Raw genomic sequence first — 20,964 nt, 5'->3', positions numbered from 1 at the left:
AATTCCACACATAAGTGAAATCACATGGTATTTGTATTTCTCTGACTGACGTTTGCTTAGCACCATACTCCCCAGATCCACCCACAGTGGCCGCACCAGTGTGCATTCCCGCTGACAGTGCACAAGGGTTCCTTTTCCTTCACGTCCTTGCCAACACCTGTTTCTTGTACTTTTGATGTTAGCCATTCTGACAGGTATGAGGTGATGTATCACTGTGGTTCTCTTAATGTTTATTTATTTTTGAGAATAGGGGGAGAGAGTACACATGTGTTCAAGTGGAAGAGGGGCAGAGAGAGAAAGAGGATCTGAAGCAGGCCCCATGGTGAAAGCAGAGAGCCCGGGGCTCAAACTCACAAACTTGGGATCATGACTTGAGTGAGCCACAGTCAGACGCTTAACCCACAGAGACACCCGGATGCCCTCTCACTGTGGTTTTGGTTCACATTTTCCTGATAATGAGTGATTTTGAGCATCTTTTCATGTGTCTTTTGACAATCTGTGTCTGTACTCTGGACGAATGTTTGTGTCTTTGCATTTTTTTAATTAGATTTTTTGTTTTTTGGGTGTTGAGTTGATTCAGTTCTTTATAAATTTCAGATACTAACCCTATACTGGATATGCCATTTGCAAATGTTTTCTCCCATTCAGGAGGTTGCCTTTTAGTTGTGTAGATCATTTCCTTTGCTCTGCAGAGGCTTTTTATTGTGTTGTATTTCCAGTAGTTAATTTTTTATTTTATTTCACTGACCTTAGGACTCTATCTAGAAAAATGTCACTATGGCTGATATCAGAGAAAGTGCTGCCTATGCTCTCTTCTAGGATAGTTAGCTTCAGGTCTCACCTTTAGATCCCTACTCCATTTTGAATTTATTTTTTTTAAGTTTTTTTTCTTCATTGTGATTTTTTTTATTGTTCATTTAATTTTGAGAGAGAGAGAGACAGAACAGGAGTAGTGGAGAAGCAGAGAGTGAGGGAGACGCAGAATCTGAAGCAGGCTCCAGACTTTGAGCTGTCAGTACAGAGCCTGAGGTGGGGCTCGAACCGACAAACTGCGAGATCATGATCTGAGCTGAAGTGGGCTACTTAACCGACTGAGCCACCCAGGCGCCCCTTGAATTTATTTTTGAGTATGATGTAAGAAAGTCCAGTTTCATTCTTTTATATGTAGCTGTCTAGTTTTCCCAGTACCGTTTGTTGAAGAGACTCTTTTTCCCATTGCGTATTCTTACCTCCTTTGTCAAAGATTATTCAACCATATAATCATGTGTTTGTTTCTGGGCTTTCTATTATGTTCCATTGGTCTATATGTCTGTTTTTATGCCAGTACCATACTCATCTGATTACTATAGCTTGTAGTATATCTTGAAATCTTGGAGAGTGTGATACTTCCAGCTGTGTTTTTCTTTTTCAAGGTCATTTTTGCCTCTTTGTGGTCTTTTGTGGTTCCATACAGATTTTAGGGTTGTTTGTTCCACTTCTTTGAATAATGCCGATGCTATTTTGATATGTATTGCATTAAGTCTGTGGATTTCTTTGGGTTCTATGGACATGTTAACAATATCTGTTCTTCTAGTCCATGAACATGGAATATTTTCCAATTCTTTCCATTTGTTTTTGTGGTCTTCAATTTCTTTCATCAGTGTTTTATAGTTTTCAGAGTACAGGTCTTTCACCTCCTGGTTAAGCTTATTCCTAGGTATTTTATTATTTTTGGTATAGTTGTGAATGGGGTTGCTTTCTTAATTTTTCTTTGTTGCTTCATTATTAATGTATGGAAAATTAACAGATTTCTGTACATTGGTTTTGTATCCTGTGACCTTACCAAATTCATTTATCAAGTCTAGTAATTTTTTGGTGGAATCTTTAGGGTTTTCTAGTTATATTATCTTGTCATCTGCAAATAGTGAAAGGTTTACTTGTTCCTTATCAATTTGGATGCTTTTCACTGCTTTTTCTTGTCTGATTGCTGTGGCTAGGACTTCCAGTACTATGTTGAATAAATGTGGTGGGAGTGGACATCCTTGTCTTGTTCCTGGTCTTAAAAAGAAAGCTCTCCGTTTTTCACCATTGAGTATGATGTTAGGTGTGGGTTTTCCACATATGGCCTTTATTATGCTGAGGAACGTTCCTCTAAACCTATTTTATTGAGTGGTTTTATGACGAATGGATATTGTACTTTGTCAAATGCTTTTTCTGCATCTATTGAAATGATCATATGATCTTTATCCTTTCTTTTATTGATGTGATGTATCATGAGTCTGGCTAATGTTTATCAATTTTGTTCATCTTTTCAAAGAACCAGCTCTTTGTTGATCTGTTCTTTTGGTTTTATTAGTTTCTATTTCTTTAATTTCTGCTTTAGTCTTTATTATTTCCTTCCTTCTACTGGCTTTGAATTTTGTTCTTTTTCTAGCTCCTTTAGGTATAATGTTAGGTTTTTTTTTTTAAACGTTTACTTGTTTTTTAGAGAGAGAGAGCAAGAGAGAGAGTGAACAAGGTAGCGGGCAGAGAGACAAGGAGACACAGAATCTGCAGCAGGCTCCAGAGTCTGAGCTGCCAGCACAGAGCCTGACATGGGACTCGCCCTCATGAACCACGAGATCATGACCTGAGCTGAAGTCAGACGCTCAACCGACTGAGCCACCCAGGCACCCCAGGTTGTTTTTTGTTTTGTTTTAGGGTTGTTGGGTTTTGGGGGTTTTTTTGGAGATTTTTCCTGTTTCTTAATTTAGGCCATAGTGTTATAAACTTCGCTCCTAGAGCAGCTTTTGGCTGTATCCCAAAGATTTCGGACCATTGTATTTTCACTTGTCTACATGTATTTTTTAATTTCCTCTTTGATATCTTGGTTAATCTATTCATTATTTAGTAGCATGTTATTTAACCTCCATGTATTTGTGCTCTTTGCAGATTTTTTTCTTGTTGTTAATTTCGAGTTTCATAGTATTGTAGTCAGAAAAGATGCATGGTATGACTTAGTCTTTCTGAATTTGTTTAGATTTGTTTTGTGGCCTACCATGGAAACCGATCCATGTGCACTTGAAAAGAACGTGTATTCTGTTGTTTGAGGATAGAATGTTCTGAATGTATCTGTTAAATCCATCTGGGCCAATGTGTCATTCAAAGCTACTGTTTCTTTGTTGATTTTCTATTTGGATGATCTATCCATTGAAATATTTGGGGTTATGCACTTGATTTTAAAATATCAAATGAGGTGCCTAGGTGGCTCAGTTGGTTAAGTGTCTGACTCTTGATCTTAGCTCAGGTCTTGATCCCAGGATTGTGAGTTCAAGCCCCACTTTGGGCTCTGTGCAGGGCATGGAGCCTACTTAAAAAATAAAAAATCAAATGGGCCTAGAAAGATTTTTTTTAAGGGAAAAGTGGCTTTGTTTTTATTCTATTTTTATTTTATTTTTATCTATCTATCTATCTACCTATCTATCTATCTATGAGAGAAAGAGAGAGAGCATGAGTTGAGGAGGGGCAAAGGGAGCACGTCAGACCCTCAAGCAGGCCCCATGTCCAGCACCAAGCCAGGCTTCTCACAGACGCGAGATTATGACCTGAGCTGAAATCGAGAGGCAGACCCTTAACTGACTGAGCCGCTCAGGCGCCCCACAAATAGGACTTGAGAGATTTTTAATTAAAACTAAGCAGTTCTTTTTTTTTTTTTTTTTTCGTTTTTGGTTTTTTTTTTAAGAAAAGAAGACGGCAAAGAGTTCCTTTTTCCATCTCTTCTCCACAAACTCCCTGTCACGCTCCCTGTCCTCTTTGGTCCACCAAACCACTTTTCACTTTTCCTGCTATTTCTTGTTATCTAATTCCATGTGTGTTAGCAATGTTTCTATTGCAGTTTCCTGACTCATCACTTTCAGGTATTACCTCCTGACTTCCTGTCTTGGCACATTAAATTTCTCTCTCTCAACCCATGTCTCCTTCCTCCCATGTAGTTGGACCATAACTTTCCTTTAATCCAGTCTTAATATTATGGATATTAATTCTTGCAGAGTCACGTAGTATGCCATGATTATATTTCCTTTCGTGCTTGTTATTTATTTTTAAAATTTTTTTAACGTTTGTTTTTGAGAGACAGAGACAGAGAGTGATTGGGGGAGGGACAGAGAGAGAAGGAGACACAGAATCCGAAGCAGGCTCCAGGCTCTGAGCTGTCAGCACAGACCTGATGCGGGGCTCAAACCCACAAACCATGAGATCATGACCTGAACCAAAGTCAGACACTCAGTCAACTGAGCCACCCAGGTGCCCCGTCTTGTTTATTATTTTGTTTGTCTCGATTTTTCATTTGCTTTATTTTCATAATGCCTGTTCTAATTCTTTTCACATATTCTAAGAGCCTTTCTAAGTTTTCAAATAATCAAACCTGTCAAATAAGGTATCAGTTTTCTTTTTCTTGAAGACTTCTCTTCAGCCCACTGTTCAGCTATTATGCTACTGTTGCCATTTGGAGAATTTTATTTAATTCTCTCCCATACTGAGTTTCCTGTCTCCTGGGTCCTATGTCATCCCCTGATTCATGTTTATAATTTTTTAAAGTTTGTTTATTTTGGGGGGTGCCTGAGTGGCTCAGTCGGCTGAGCATCTGACTTTGGCTCAGGTCATGATCTTGCCATTTGTGGGTTCAAGCCCCACGTGGGCTCTGCGCTGACATCTCAGAGGCTGGAGCCTACTTCGGATTCTGTGTGTGTGTTTCTCTCTCTCTGCCCCTCCCCAGCTTGTGCTCTGTCTCTCAAAATTAAATAAAGATTGAAAAAAAAATTTTAAATGTTTATTTTTGAGGGAGAGACATAGTGTGAATGGGTGAGGGTCAGAGAGAGAGGGAGAACACAGAATCCAAAGGAGGCTCCAGGCTCCTAGCTGTCAGCACAGAGCCTAATGCGGGGCTCAAACTCAAGAACTACGAGATCATAACATCAGCCGTAGTTGGACGCTTAATCGCTTAATCGACTAAGTCACCCAGGCGCCCACACTTTTATATTTTAATGGATATTTTCCAGTAGCTTTTAAAGAAAAAGTACATTGGAAGTAAATATTTTGAGATCATCATGCATGAAATTTCTTTAGTCTAAATGTATATCCAGTTGATAATTAGACCAAGTATAGAAATCTATTTTGAAAACATTTTTATTCAGAATTTCAAAGCAGTTGGTTCATGATCTTCTAGATCCAGGCCAAGAGCATAACCTTTGTACTAAACTACTGCTACCTGCCTGTAAGATTTTATCTTTATCATTAATGTTCTTAAACCTCAAAATAATATGTATATTTTTGTAATTGTTCTAGCCATTCACAGGGTTCTTTCAGTCTAGAAGCTTGTGGCTTTTAGTTCTTGGAAATTTTATTGCATTTCTTTGGTAATTTTGACCCCAGCATTTTGTCATTTTCTTAGTAGAGTTTTGAATCTTCCAAATTGATCTTCTAATTTTCTCATTTTCTTCCTATAATTCTACCTCTGCTTTTTCCTTCTATTCTTGGGAAATGTCTTTAATTCTTTTAAAAGCTTCTACTTTTAAGTAATGTCTACCCCCAGGGTTGTTGGGCTCAAACTCACAACCCTGAGATCAAGAGTCTCTACTAATTGCGCCAGCCAGGCGCCCCCTCAAATGTCCTTAATTTTATCTTCCAGTCATTGAATATTTATTTTAAATTTCTGACAGCTGTTTGTTGTTCTCTATTCCTTCTTTTTTTTTCTTATTTTTACAGTATATCCTGTCCTTATATGAGGTACAAGTTTATTGCTTGTATACAAGGAATTCTGAGGGCCGCAGTCCAGGGCCGAGGATAAGTGATACTCTCAGGGTCCAAACTCCTGTCTTGCTTTTGATCATCCCAGTGCCTGTCTTCCGTCCTTGGTGACACTGTCCCTCTTAATGGCTGCCAGGACAAGGAGGAATGCCTCCCATATGAGCCTGTTAAGCATGTTTCCCACAACACAGTTTCCCAGAACTGAATCATGTAGCCAAACCTCACTAAAATAGAGGTTGGAAAACATAAGCCAATGTATTTGAGGCTATAGCATTCCCATATATACATGAGGAGGAGGGGAGAATGGGGGTTGAGACCAGCACCTTGAATTGAACCTGCTACAAAACTCAAATCTCTAGGTGGCCCTACGAAATCAATCTCCTCGGGGCGCCTAGGCAGCTCAGTTGGTTAAGTGTCCAACTCTTGATTTCAGCTCAGGTCATGATCTCACAGATCATGGGATCGAGCCCAGCATCAGGCTCTGTACTGGCTGTGTGTGACCTGCTTGAGATTCTCTCCCTCTCTCTCCCCTTCCACTGACACTGGGTACACACACACTTTCTCTCAAAATAAATAAATACACATTTTATTAAAAAAAATTTTTTTTAATGTTTTATTTTATTTTTGATAGACAGCACAAGCAGGGGGAGGGGCAGAGAGAGAGGGAGACACAGAACCAGAAGCACGCTCCAGGCTCTGAGCTAGCTGTCGGCACAGAGCCCAACGCGGGGTTCGAACCCATGAACGTGAGATCTGACCTGAGTTGAAGTCAGAGGCTTAACTGACTGAGCCACCCAGGCGCCCCAAATATACATTTTAAAAAGTCAGTCTCCTAGGAGTCTTCCAGCTGCAGAGTGCTGGGAGCACATTTACCTTGGCAAATGGCAGACCCGCTTTCTGTGCAGATCATTAGGCTTCCTTTATAGCAGGGTGACAGACTTTTCTTGAAGGCCCAGATAGCAAATATTTTAGGCTTTGTGGGCCAAGTGGTCTATTTCACAGCTTCTCAATTCCATTGTTGTGGCAACGCAGCCATAGATACCATGTAAACAAATAGGCCTTGGGTGTGTACAGTAAAACTGTATTTACCAAAACAGGTAGCGGGCCCAAGAGCCTCAGCTTGCCAATCTCTCTTTTATTTTTTAATTAAGAAAAATTTTTTAAATGTTTGTTTACTTTTTGAGAGAGAAAGAGAGACAGAGTGCAAGTGGGGAAGAGGCAGAGAGAGAGAGGGAGAGACAGCATTCAAAGCAGGTTCCAGGCTCCGAGCTGTCAGCACAGAGCCCAACGTGAGCCTCGAACCCACAAACTGTGAGATCATGACCTGAGCCGAAGTCACACGCTTAAGCGACTGATCCACCCAGGCATCCCCACCAACCTCTCTTTTATATCTCAGTTTTACATATGCCACTGATGGAAGTCTTAGTGCCCAAATAGCAACAGTACATAATTCTTGACATTTTTTGCTTTTTACCCTTAACACAGTGATAGACCTGGACCCAGTGGAGCAAAAAGGCCGAAGGCAGTTTCTGTTCGCCATGCTGAATGGACAGGATCCCGAACAAGGACAGTAAGTATCTGTTTTCCACTCTGAAAGGAGGGGGATCTTATCCACTCAGGAATTCAGGAGTTTTGTGCTGATATTATATATTATAATAACTTCTTTCATATTAATTTACTCAGTGGATTTTTTATCTACTTGAGTCTAAGTTTGTGACTACCTGATAAATTATATAATCTCATAGATTTAATTCATTTCTCAGCCATGCTAGCCCCTAAGAAGCACTATTTTTGTGGCAGCAATTACTTGAATACTAACAGTGCCCTATGTGGAACGGACAAAACCTTTTTTTTGAACTGTCTAGTTTTTTTTTTAATGTTTTTTCTTTTAAAGAGAGAGAGCAAGCATAAGCAGGGGAGAAGGGCAGAGGGAGAGAAAGAATCACAGGCAGGCTCCAGGCTCAGCATGGAGCCAGAGGAGGGGCTTGATCCCATGACCCTGGGATCACAACTTGAGTTGAGATCAAGAGTTGGATGCTCAACCGACTGAGCCACCCAGGCGCCCCTGGACAAGACCCTTTGACATTCTCAGAAAATTTGATTCATTTCTCACAAACACAGTACCATTGCTAGCTTACCATATATCATGTCTTTGTAATATTTATTATAATATTATAATATAGCATATATAATATATAATTATTATGTACAATAATATATAATATATATCATATTTACTATATCTGATATAATCAATAATAAAATATAACATAAATTATATTATTTTAAATAAATGATATAATTAAATATGATATGAATAAAAATTTTACATTAAAATTTTTTTAATGTTTATTTTTGAGAGACAGGGAGAGTGACAGAATGTGAGCAGATGAGGGGCAGTCAGAGAGAGAGAGGGAGACACAGAATCCAAAGCAGGCTCCAGGTTCTGAGCTGTCAGCACGGAGCCCGACATGGGGCTTGAACTCACGAACTGTGAGATCATGACCTGAGCTGAACTGACTGAGCCACCCTGGCGCCCCTCATATTTATATTTTTAAAATCACTTCCCTACCAGATTACCTTGATTTACCTTGAAGTAAATCTTAGGCCTACTATCAATTTTAGGAAGGCGTCCTTGTTATTTGTATGATCGGAAGAGGCATCTAGTTAGAGGTTCCAGATGAAATGCTTACTTAGGACATACTTAGAAAATTATGCATTGTTTAGCTGAAATTTGAAATTCAGATTTAAGCGGACATCTGTTTTGTTTTTTTATGTTTTTGGCAAGACCTAGCAATGCTGACTCCTTTTCAAGTATGTGGGTAAGAAATAATACAAGGCTGGTGTTTTAGCCCAATAAATTTAATTTGCATTTACTTTGTCTCAGGTTAGTCATAGAAAGGACTGACAAAGGAGCCATTGAAATAAACAGAGTCTGACTTCAGTGTCATTATGGACTTAAGCAGATAACAGCTCACTGGTAACTTTAGGGAATGGAAAGCATTTTGGTTGTTTCCCTTTTGCATCAATGTTATATTTAGCTATTTCATTTCTTTTTTTTTTCTCTCCACATTCTTAGAATACTCCCTCCTCATTGCCTCACAGTGGTAGCCTCTTTCTTTTCTTTTTGAACCCAGTTTTTCTACTCAATTTTATTTTTTAAATTGTTTTATTTTTTTCTAAAAATTTTTTAATGTTTATTTTTGAGAGACAGAGAGACAGAGCATGAGCAGGGAAGGGCAGAGAGAGGAGGAGACACAGACTCCGAAACAGGCTCCTGGCTCTGAGCGCTCAGCACAGAGCCTGATGCGGGGTGCGAACTCACGAACCATGAGATCATGACCTGAGCACCCCTGTTTATTTTTGAGAGAGAGAGAGAGAGAGAGAGAGAGCGAGAGCAGAGGAGGGTCAGAGAGAGAGGGAGATACAGACTCTGACGACAGGCTCTGATCTAGCTGTCAGCACAGAGTCCGAAGTGGGGCTCAAACCCACAAACTGTGAGATCAGAACCTGAACAGAAGTTGGACACTTATGCGACTGAGCCACCCGGTGCTCCTCTACTCAATTTTAGATCTAGATTGAACCTTTCTTTTTGCTAGTGTCATGCAGTGGATAGAACATTGGCTTTGTATCCAGACAGACCTAGTTTTGATGGGTTTTTTTTTGTTTGTTTTTTTAAATTTTTGATAGAGACAGTGCGAGCAGGGGAGAGAGAGAGAGAGAGAGAGAGGGAGATACAGAATCCGAAGCAGGCTCCAGGCTCTGAGCTAGCTGTCAGCACAGAGCCCAACGCGGGGCTCGAACCCACAAACCACGAAATCATGACCTGAGCTGAAGCCGGATGCTTAATGGACTGAGCCACCCAGGCACCCCTAGACAGACCTAGTTTTGAATCCTGACTTTTCTTAGCTTACTAGCTCTCTGGTCGTTGAATTTTATTTAACTTGAAGGTTCCTTTGAGGATACAATTGAAATAACATAGTTTATGGGGCACCTGGGTGGCTCAGTGGGTTAAGCATCTGACTTCAGCTTAGGTCATGATCTCACGTTCGTGGGTTTGAGCCCCGCATCGGGCTCTGTGCTGACAGCCTGGAGCCTGCTTTGGATTCTGTGTCCCCCTCTCTCTCTGCCCCTCCCCTGCTCATTCTCTGTCACTCTCTGTCTCTCAAAAATAAATAAATGTTTAAAAAAATAAAAAAAAGAAAGATTATCGTTTATCTAAAGCACTTGGTATGGTGCCCTGTATGTAGTAATGCTGGTTACCATCCCTTTCCTGGGAAAATTGGGGTCGGGAGTCAGCATTATCCCTTCTGTATATTCGTAAGGATACAAAAACATCATCACAGATGAATTTTGCGTAATGGGCTAAGGATGTATCATTTTGGGGGGTGCCTGGCATGTACCTCATGACTCTTGATCTCGGAGTCATGAGCTCAAGTCCCACTTTGGATATAGAGCTTACGAAAGAAAAAAAAAATAATATGTTATTTTTGGAATTTCTTCTTTTTAGATGAATCATGTTTAGGTGTGATTTTAAGAGCTTGAATTTTTAGCCTTAGTCTTGTCCCTTAGCACTATCAGCCACAAGTATTTACTTTTAAAAAATTAATAGGGATACAGAACGTGCAGAACAGGCAGACCTGGAGAGACAGAGTGGATTTGTGGTCTCCTGGACTGAGGGGAGAACGGGACGTGGCTACTTGGAGGCTCCTGGATTCCCTCTTGGGGGGATGAGCGTGGCCTGGGATTAGACAGTGGTGACAGCTGGGCAGCACCATGGCTTTACTAGGACACACTGAAGTGTACACTTCAAAATAGTGAAAACAGCAAATTTATGTGTGATTTTGATCTCAAATAACTGAATAGGTACTAGTTTCTAGAATTCAGTGTCGTTCTTTGGTAGGCCAATTCAAGGTGACAATGACTGCTGTTCACTCCTCATTGCTTGGCGGCACCGTGGCGGGTGCCCTCCAGAGTCCTGTTCCCAGAAGTACAACTCCTAAGGAATACACTTTTACAAAACGTGTGGTTTTATAATTCTGTATTCCATCTGTTTTCCTTTGTTCGGCCTTGATACCCAACTTTTCTTTTATTTAAAAATCTTAACTTCTTCTATAATGTTGGTTTTTGTGCAAATACCTTCACTGCTCACATCAGGTCTTTCATCAGATAGTTGAACTATCTTGAAAGGCATTCTATCTCTACAGTTTTGAGTCAACTTGATAACTACCTTATCTCCAGTCTTAGTTCTTTCTTCTCCAGGCCTATTTTTTAAAATATACCAACTCCTTAGTCTTCTGCCGTTATGGTCTTGTAAAATGGAGGCAAGGGAAATGTGATTGAGGGGAAACAGTATAATTTATGATTACTTTTATCCTTATATATGTATTTTAAGCCTTAGGGTATCAGAAGTACTGAGTTGAATGGAATTTTTTTCTCCTTCAGTTTAAAGTTTACAGTGGTAAGCGATCCTCTGGATGAGGAGAAGAAAGAATGTCAAGAAGTGGGCTATGCATTTCTGGAACTGTGGCAGATCTTGGAGTCGGGAAGAGACCTTGTAGAGCAAGAGCTGGATAGTGAGTAATACCTTGTCATCCTTCTCAGTTTCACTTATTTTTAAGGAAATCAGCCTAATCGTGAATACTTTTCCTGATTTACCTTCAGTATATAATTACCATTATGAAATTGGTGATACAAACTGGATCCAAATACCTATGGCTATAGTTATTCCAGAAATGAAAGTAGTCACTTGTATATTTCAGCCCATGTACCTCATGCCAACTAGAATACAATCTTATTATGAATCTCCAGCATTTGAAATGAGGGAATTTTGAAAAGATAAGTTCTTTTAATCTCTATCAAATTTAAAGATCAGAATTCCTAATTTCTCTGAGGCATGTGAGGTTTGTACACAGCTAATACCCTCTTTTAATGGGTCACCTTGCACAGTCTCTTTAGGAGACACCAACTCTTCGGCTCCCTTGCACCTCATGGTATTTGTTACCAAGTCTTGACCATCGGCTTTGGAACTGTCTTGACTGCAATAGTTCCCCACCCCCTTTTAAAAAATGTTTACTTATTTTGAGAGAGAGAATGTGTGTAGTGGGGGGGGTGCAGAGAAAGAGGGGGACAGAGGATAAGTGGGCTCCGTGCTAACAGCAGAGAGGCGATGTAGGGCTTGAACTCACAGACCTTGAGATCATGACCTGACCCGAAGTTGGATACTTAACTGACTGAACTACCCAGGCATCCCTGTAATAGTTTTCTAAACTAGTCTCTCTGCCAGTAGTTTCTTCCACTCCATTTCCATCTGCTACCACATTCTTCTTGAATCCATTTTCAACTTTGTTTGCTCTAAGACAGGCACGTTTTAAAAATATTTTCATTTGCATGCCTTTACATGGGCCTTCTCTGTCCAGTCCTCCCTGTTGGGATTCTCCTGCTTCAATTCTTGGCCTTTTTTTCTCCATACACCCTCCTCCTGGGTGTTTGCATTCACTCCTGGGGATTTAATGATCATCTAAAAATCATCTCAAATCTAGGTTTCCAGTCTAGATTTTATTTAAAATCTAGTAGACAAAGTCACTACTTCTGTGTTCTCATAGTACCTAAAACTTGCCTTGACTTCAACTTCATACCTTGTATGCCGTCCCCTCTTCTACCATCCAGTCATCCAAGTTAGAATGGTCATCCTGGATTCGCACCTTCTCCTCATTCCCAGGATTTCATCACAAAATTTTATTATTTTACCTCTTTTTTTAAAATTTAGTTTGCGAGGGGGTGCCTGGGTGGCTCAGTCAGTTGAGCATCTGACTTCAGCTCAGGTCATGATCTCACATTCGTGGGTTCGAGCCCTGCATCGGGCTCTGTGCTGACAGCTCAGAGCCTGGAGCCTGCTTCTGATTCTGTGCCTCCCTCTCTCTGTCCCTCCCTGCTCATGCTCTGAATATGTGTCTCAAAAATAAATAAAACATTAAAAAAAATTTTTTTTTAATTTAGTTTGAGAGCGAGCACACACAAGAGAGCACGAGTGGGGGAGAGGCAGAGAGAGAATCCCAAGCAGGCTCTGCACTGTGAGCACAGATCGTGACTTGAGCTGAAATCAAGCAGCGGACACTTTAACGGACCTCAGCACCCAGGGGCCCCTATTTTTACCTCTTAAAGGTCCTTTACCTCTCCATCCCATTATGCTTCAGACCCCTTCACTTCTCTCCTGAATTACCACAACAGCCTCCTAACTACCCCCTGATACACTCAAGCTCCCAATTACAGTCTTGAGATAATGGCGAGAGCTAGAACTCAAAAATCACTGCTTCTAGGACACTTCGGTTAAAACCCTGTTACCTGTTTACCTGCGCAGCTTCACTCCTGCCACTTGTCGCAGCTTTCGGACCTCTCATGTTCTCAGGTCTTGGCTGTGCTTAGAAGATCTTTCTAGATTTAGTTCAGACAACCCGTTCCAATCCCTGCACGCTGGGGTAGGTGCCACTTCTGCGTGTCCCCAAAGCACTTGAAGTTTCATCACAGCCCCTCCCACTCTCATACCAGAGGCCTTCTCCCTTCCCCCACAAGGCTGAGTCCCAAAAGGAGGGACGTTGGTCCTGCCATCGCCTACCATGGCACGTTTCAGGTGTTTAGGGGGGTTTTAGTTGAGCGATGCTGCTGCCTGACGGGTTGCCTTTTCCTCTCCCGACAGTTGTCAGCCCTGAAGATCCGGCCACCCGAATAGGAAGGCTGAAGGTGTCCCTTCAAGCTGCCGCCGCCCTCCATGCCATTTACAAGGAGATGACACAAGTTATGTTTTCGTGACGGAGCAAGTACCATTCCATTCTAAACTCTGAGGAGCCATAGTAAAAACCCCCTTATAAAGTAACCTGCTATGCCACGAATCTGGTTTACTGTGATGGCTGGTGTCTCTACCTAGGAAAGCTTAGAATATTAAAATTAACTTTTGTGATCATCACTGGATAAAGGCATCATTCTCTAACGTCTTAGCGCTCTTGCAGGTGAGAAGGGGACCTGCTCTCAGGAACTGCGCAGAAGGACGGTCACAAAAGGTAAATTTACAAAAACAACAACAAAAAAAACCACAGTTTATTTATCTTTTAGTTTTTCCAAAATCGAAAATATCAAGTCCTACTGCTAAGGAAAAAACAAACAAATAAAATCCGAGACCCCTCCCCACTCTTCTCTCAAGGTCACAGAACACAGGCGGAACTGCAGCGGGGCAGGTGAGTACAGAGAACCAGGAGGGGGAGGGTGGCAAGGTAAACTCCCCAAATACTTAAAAAGCTGTTCAACAGAAACTGTGATAAATACAGGACAATGCGAGACAAGTAAAAAATAAGGAGCAGCAGTGACGAGAGGCTGTCGTAGACTCGGCCTCCCTTCCTCTTCTCTTCTCTCCTCAGGGTATTCTAGGCCCGAGGCGTGACCTGCCCCCTCCAGACCTAAGTGTTGATTCCTCTGAGCCTCCGTCTAGATTTCACTAGAAGCAGTGTGGTGAGGCATGACCATTCTTCCTCGGACAGGTCAGAAAAGGACCAGTGGTGACTTTGCTTCTACCTTGTATCCTGTGTGAATTTGTAAGGAGGATGAAACCGAGCTGAGGGGGGGGTGTCCCTGCGTCTCGTCTTCCAAGGCAGCAGCAGAAACACCTCTATCTGCACGAGGCAAACAGGCAGGAAAACTCAGACCGAAGTGCCGGCCCAAAGTGCCCCACAGGCTCAACTGTATGGTTTCTCACAACTCTCGGCAAACTCCAAGAACCTTCTCTTGAGCAAAGACGGAACTTACGGGAGATGTGAGGAAGGTCATGGCAGTGGGGCAGGATGGAGGACTGAATCTGCTGGGCAAGAACCATGGTACAGGTAGGCGGGCGTCACCTCGTACCCATGTCTTGGAAACATAGCTTTGAGACATCAAAGAGTAAGGATGTCAGAAGCCATCGATGTCCTGGCGGAAGGTGACAGGAAGAGAGAGGAATGAAACGGTATTTATCAACAGCGGAAGCCTCTGCCCTTCTTCAAGAACACCTCCTCCCTTGCCATCTGGACGGGGCCACTGGCACGTGTCCTGGTAGGCCTGGAACTCCCCGAGTAGATTGGTCCACACAAATGGCCCCCTAAACCCATTAACACAATGGCAAAACTTCAAAAGGAAAAAAAAGGAAAAATACAGTTTCTATGTCATGTAAAATTTGTAGGGGTTGGCTGGATAAAGAATGGAGCTGAGGACCAGAGTTCAGAAGTTACTTCCTCTTTTTCTTGGGGGGTGCGGAGCTGTGTCTGGAACCACGGTTAGAGCCACGGCCTGAGCTGTGCACAGATGCCTTCCTCTTCCGACTCATACTTCGACTCTGTTCTTCTTCTTCCTCGTAACGACTTTCACGGTCCGCTGAACAGGAGAAAGAAGTTATTACTAGTTAGCTATAGGTTAGCTGTGGTACCAACAGTACTTAATAGCATGAAACAACACAGGGAGGGCCTCTGTAGTCTAATAAGTTCTAATGTTTTAATCTCAGTCACTTAATTAGTTGTGTGATCTTGGGCAAGTACTTAACTTTCCTGAGCCTTGGTTTATGTTATTTATTGAACGGAAAATTGTTCTAGGATTAACTGTTCAAAGGTAACCTATGCAAAGTATGGATCCCAGCGCTTGGGGTCTAGAAGGTAATATTTCCCTTTCACCTTTAGCTTCTATCTAGCATTTGGTTTCAAAGTGAGTAAACTACTGTTACCACAACCTTCCTAGCTGGGAAGAGGCATAGAGAGTTAGACTGTTAGAGCACTTAGACTTGGAAACTGAATAGCCTAATTCTGGCCTTCCAAGACCGTGTGGCTGTCACAGCTACAGGCCCCCTGAGGATGGGAGCAGATGAAGACAGTCACACCACTTGGAGAGTACGACACATTCCAGCACTCATTTTCTCCTCTGGTTGATGGACTTGTAGCTATAGCTCCCCATGAGTTTTATAGTGTTCTTTTGATGTTTTTTTTTTTTGCCTAAGAAGAGTACCAAAATACTAAAATCCATTAGAAATTAGTGCCTAAAAATAAAAATTTTACCTTTTCGGGCTTCTTCCTCCAGTTCATCCCAATCCTTTCCACTCTCTTCTTCACTGCCCAGTGATTCCTTGGAATAGTCTGGAATAAAATTGATTAAGCAGTAGTCATTAGGAATGAAATGACAGAATTCTCCCCTCCTGTATGGGGTCCAGAAATGATATCAGATTAGAAAGCCATGAAAAATTTTCCCTAAAGGGACTAACCCGACTCTTCGGCTTCTGATGAATAATCTTCATCACTGTCCTCCTCCTCCTCTTCATAGTCGTCTTCTGAAGGATTGAAAGTCTCATCTTCGATTTCAGACTCTGAGTCTCCTTCCTCAGCATCACTCCCCTGGTGAGTTAGTTAGAGAGCATAATACTATTTACTCAAGTTCTTTTTTTGACCTTCACTTTGTTAACCTAATCAATTCATCCCACCTAGCGCCCCAGCATTATTTCTATTTTACATTAAAACAAAACCAAAAAACCTGAGTGACCAAGAGATAAAAGGACTAATTTACAATTACTAGTAAGGCGCCATTACTAAATATCTATTTCGTATTTCTTAAAGATTGACTTCATTCTTCCTCGCCAGGAAAATTAACCAGAGATACTCTTAGAAATACTCTGCATTATGCAGAGGTGGGAGAACCATTAAGTCACAAGGCCATAAAGAATTCATTTCCAATACGAAGAGACTCCTAAAGAGAACAATTTTACAATTTCAAAGAAACCTCAATGGGTACCAGTCTCCAATATCACCTACCTGGAAAACGAACTTGGAGAACGAGACAGTAATACTAAGCTCCCATCTGGTCCTGTACGTACAACTGCTGTAGCATTTCCTAGCAGCCCAAATGGTAACGGGCACCGCTATGTACTGGAAAAGAAACCCCCCACTCACGCACCTCACCCTCGGGTTCTAGGAAAGACCAGCCACCTTGTTCGAAGAAGCCCTCAGGGTCATCAACAATGGTCTTCATGATCTTAGTCCAGTTGAGGGACTGAACTCCTTCTGTGTACTTTAGATCACAGGAACTAAGAGACAGGACATTAGGAGTCAAAACCAATCCTCCGTATTTTCCAAGAATGCACTGTGTCCCCTTGCCCATTAGCATCCCTGAAGAACAGAAACCTTCTCCTAAATATAGGAGAGCAGATACTCTCTGCACTGTGCCATCAGCATAGACCCAAATGGCTGAACTGTGGACTCCCAGAGCCCAGCCCTTGCAACAGAGCAGCATTCCGACCGACGCAAGCTTTGTCCCTCCAACAAAGTTCAGCATCTCCCGGTTTTCCATTTTCTTTCTTAAGCACCAGTTTCCCTGTTCCTTCTTTTAGCCTTTTCTCCTCACCTATTCTTTCCCCCTTTCTGATTCCACCCTTATTTGCAAGTAGTCTCAACTCATAACCACTTCAATGCTTACTTTTCAGCTCTGATCACTTGTACAACTGCAATTACGAACAGGCAGCTGGCCCGTGCTCTCTCTCCTCAATCTTGCACTGCTTGCTTATGTACTGTTTATTTGATGAAAAGGTATATGAAGGTAGGAATAAGTGTGTGTTTGTTTAGTACCTAAAGTGCCCTGTATTTACAAGATGTTCAAATGACTTTTTATTTATTTTTGAGGAAGAGTGGGGGTGAGGTAGTGAAAGGGAAACAGAATCTGAAGCAGGCTCCAGGCTCTGAGCTGTCAGCGCAGAGCCCAAAACAGGGCTTGAACTCGTGAGATCGTGACGTGAGCCAAAGTCAGACAGTTAAGAAACTGAGCCACCCTGATGCTCCTCAAACGACTTTTTTATCCACTTCTGTTGAGAACTCCATCAATTCAAGTGGGTAGGAAGGAAAGGGAAATGAAAAAACCCCCAAAACAAACAAAAACAAAAACACCCACAAAGAAACGACAATAGTGAGGATCACAAGAAAGCTTTACAAAACCTGAGAACCACTGCTCGGAATCCATCATAAAAGCCTCATCAGATACAGTGTAACGTCTACATCTCACCACAATGGGCGGAATGTACCTTTCCACTTTAAATAACTGGAAAACCGGACAAAATATAAAACAGCTTTCAAACACTGGATAAAAAGCAGCACAGGACTACCATCCCCTACAGGCAGAAATAATCAGGATTTTGTTTTATAACTGCCCTAGTTTTCTGCCTGGAGGCAGTTTCCAGGCTGCTATGCAGGGAGGGTAACCCAATCGAAACCTGAGAGAAAGAGAAGGATTTGGGGCCGCGAGATAGCTAGAATTTTTGAAGCCACGGGCACTGGAGGAGAGAATGACAGAAAAAGCTCTGGAGATTTGCAGAGAAATCCCTTTCAGTCTGTGGCCAAGAACTGATCTGCACATATATGAGAGGAAATTAACCAGAGCTCAGCAAAGCAGCACTGGAAAGCAGCAGGCCACACAGTTCCCAGATCTCACACCAAACTGGGAACAGTTCCCATTCCTACCAGCTTGAACAGAAAGACCTCTTAACACCCAGGAAATCAGAGTGCTTAGAAGGGTGTACTGCCTCCGCGGTGGGCAGGTGCCTCCTAGACTAGAAGCTGGTCTGAACCAGCACCAATGACATTTGAAAACAAGTTTTGAAAGATGAAGTGGTTCCCAGGGCAGTTAAACATATCCAAGAATGAAATCTAGAAAAAAAAATGTAAAGCCTAGCACCAGAGTATCTGGGGGGTTCAGTTGGTTAAGTACCTGACTCTTGACTTTGGCTCGGGTCATGATCTCCTGGTTGTGAGTTGGAGACTTGTGTTGGGCTCTGCACTGAGCGTGGAGCCTGTTTGGGATTCACTCACTCTCTCAAAGTGAATAATTAAAACAAAAATCGGGGCATCTGGATGGCTCAGTTGGCTGAGTGTCCAACTCTTGGTTTTGGCTCAGGTCACAATCTGGTTCGTGGGTTAGAGCCGTGCATTAGGCTCCACACTGACAGCACAAAGCCTGCTTGGGACTCTCTCTCTTTCTCTGACCCTCCCCTGCTCATGTGCTCTCTCAAAAAAAATTAATAAACTTGAAAATAAAAATAAAACCTAGCACTCCAAAATTTGTACTCACAAATTACCACACATGGAAAAGGGCAGAAGAAAAAGTCAAACAACAGAAATAGATCTAGTAAATACAAAGATGGTAGATGGAAATATCACACAATGATGTTAAGAAAAGCTCTAAATGTTTAAGGAGCAAGAGAGTAACCTGAAGAAGCTGGGAAGTGAAGAAAAGAAATTTGTGTAATTAGTCTCAGAAAAAAATGGGGGGGGATTGAGGAAAGAGCAAAAATAGTTGAAGAATAATGGCCCGAACATTTGGGGATGTGATAATCTAAGATCTAAGAAGCCCAATGCACACTAAGCACAATAATCACTAAAAACAAAAGAAAACCCACAGCAAAACACAATAAACTGCTAAAAACCGATGAAAGAAAACAAAAATGTCTGTTCAGAGGTATGAAAATGACAGCAGACACCCAGTAAGCCAGAAGACGATGGAGCAACATCACATAAGTATTAAAAATTGTCAACTTACAATTCTACATTCAGGAAAAAAATCTTTCTGAAGTGAAAGGGAAGTAAAGACTCTCAAGAAAAAAGCTAAGAGAATCTGTCATCAGAAAACTTTTATCTCATATGCTAGAGGAGGAGGTTTATGAGGCAAAGGAAAACTAAAGCAGATAGAAGGTTGGAACCACACTACGGAATGAAGAGCACCAGGAATGGTATATATGTGAGCAAATATCCAAGACTTATGTTCTCATTTTGTAAGTTAAGAGATGACTACCTGGGTGCACCTGATTTGAAAGGGCATGTGACTCTCGATCTCAGGGTCCTGAGGTTGAGCCCCACACTGAGTGCAGAGATTACTAACAGAAAAAACCAAACCAAACAAACCCAAACCCAAAACACTCCACCATAAACTGAATACACAATCATAAAATTAATTCAGGGGCACCTTGGGTGGCTCAGTTGGTTAAGTGTTGGACATCAGGCTCTGTGTTGAAAGCTTGAAGCCAAAAAAAAAAAAAAAAAAAAAAGCTTGGAGCCTTGGAGCCTGCTTCAGATTCTGTGTCTCCCCTTCTCTCTCTGGACCCCACCCACCCCTCAAGCTCTGTCTCTCTCTTTCTCAAAACTAAATAAACGTAAAAATAATCCAAAAGAAGGCATAAAAAGAGGAAAAAGCAAGAGAGAACATATACAAAAACAAATAACAAGATGGTAGATTTACACCCAAGCAAACTGACGGTTAACATTAAATATAAATGGTCGGTTTTCACCAATCCAGTTAGAAGTAAAAATTCTCAGAATAGACTAAAAAAAGTATATATCCTGTCTCCAAGAAAGACCCTTTATGTTTTATTTTTGAGACAGAGAGAGACAGCGTGAGCAAGGGAGCGTCAGACAGAGAGGGAGATATAGAATCTGAAGCAGACTCCAGGCTCTAAGCTAGCCGTCAGCACAGAGCCTGATGCTTGAACCTACGAACCGTGAGATCATGACTTTAGCTGAAGTGGGACACTCAACCGACTGAGCCACCGAGGCGCCCCAAGAAAGCCGCTTTAAACATAAAGTTAATGGCACGAAAACAGACACACAGACCAATGGAATAGAATAGAGAACCCAGAACTGGGCCCACAAATGTACGGCCAATTAGTTTTTGACAAAGCAGGAAAGAGTATCCGATGGAAAAAAGCCTCTTTAGCAGGAGGTGCTGGGAGAACTGGACAGCAACATGCAGAAGAATGAAACTAGACCACTTTCTTACACCATACACAAAAATTAACTCAAAATGGATGAAGGACCTGAATGTGAGACAGGAAACCATCAAAATCCTTGAGAAGAAAGTAGGAAACAACCTCCTTGACCTCAACTGCAGCAATTTCCTACTCGACACATCCCCAAACGTGAGGGAAATGAAAGCAAAAATGAACTCTTGGGACTTCATCAAGATAAAAAGCTTCTGCACTGCAAAGGAAACAATCAAGAAAACTAATAGGCAACCGACAGAATGGGAAAAGATAGTTGCAAATGACATATCAGATAAAGGGCTAGTATCTAAAATCTACAAGGAACTCACCAAACTTCACACCCACAAAACAACCCAGTGAAGAAATGGGCAGAAGACATGAACAGACACTTCTCCAAAGAG

General features: G+C 41.7%; 2 protein-coding genes across 2 annotated transcripts in view; one reads left to right on the top strand and one right to left on the bottom strand.

Annotated features, from left to right (window-relative positions):
- Nucleotides 1-13,724, top strand: part of RPGRIP1 (RPGR interacting protein 1) — a 63,849-nt gene extending 50,125 nt beyond the window's left edge. Inside the window, exons 19-21 of the mRNA XM_029951535.1 lie at nt 7,249-7,333; nt 11,209-11,339; nt 13,460-13,724. Of these exons, the coding sequence (XP_029807395.1) occupies nt 7,249-7,333; nt 11,209-11,339; nt 13,460-13,572 (329 nt within the window). The 3' untranslated portion in view covers nt 13,573-13,724. The remainder of the gene's footprint in view (nt 1-7,248; nt 7,334-11,208; nt 11,340-13,459) is intronic.
- Nucleotides 13,725-13,825: 101 nt separating this feature from the next.
- The window catches only part of SUPT16H (SPT16 homolog, facilitates chromatin remodeling subunit), a 41,970-nt gene continuing 34,831 nt past the window's right edge, over nt 13,826-20,964 (bottom strand). Inside the window, exons 23-26 of the mRNA XM_029951534.1 lie at nt 16,720-16,849; nt 16,034-16,163; nt 15,831-15,908; nt 13,826-15,159 (exon numbers count right to left, since the gene is read on the bottom strand). Coding sequence (XP_029807394.1) covers nt 15,014-15,159; nt 15,831-15,908; nt 16,034-16,163; nt 16,720-16,849 — 484 coding nt within the window. The 3' untranslated portion in view covers nt 13,826-15,013. The remainder of the gene's footprint in view (nt 15,160-15,830; nt 15,909-16,033; nt 16,164-16,719; nt 16,850-20,964) is intronic.

Source organism: Suricata suricatta, chromosome 9, assembly GCF_006229205.1.
Source record: "Suricata suricatta isolate VVHF042 chromosome 9, meerkat_22Aug2017_6uvM2_HiC, whole genome shotgun sequence".
Classification (NCBI taxonomy): domain Eukaryota; kingdom Metazoa; phylum Chordata; class Mammalia; order Carnivora; family Herpestidae; genus Suricata; species Suricata suricatta.
This window is presented reverse-complemented; position numbering and strand designations above follow the sequence as displayed.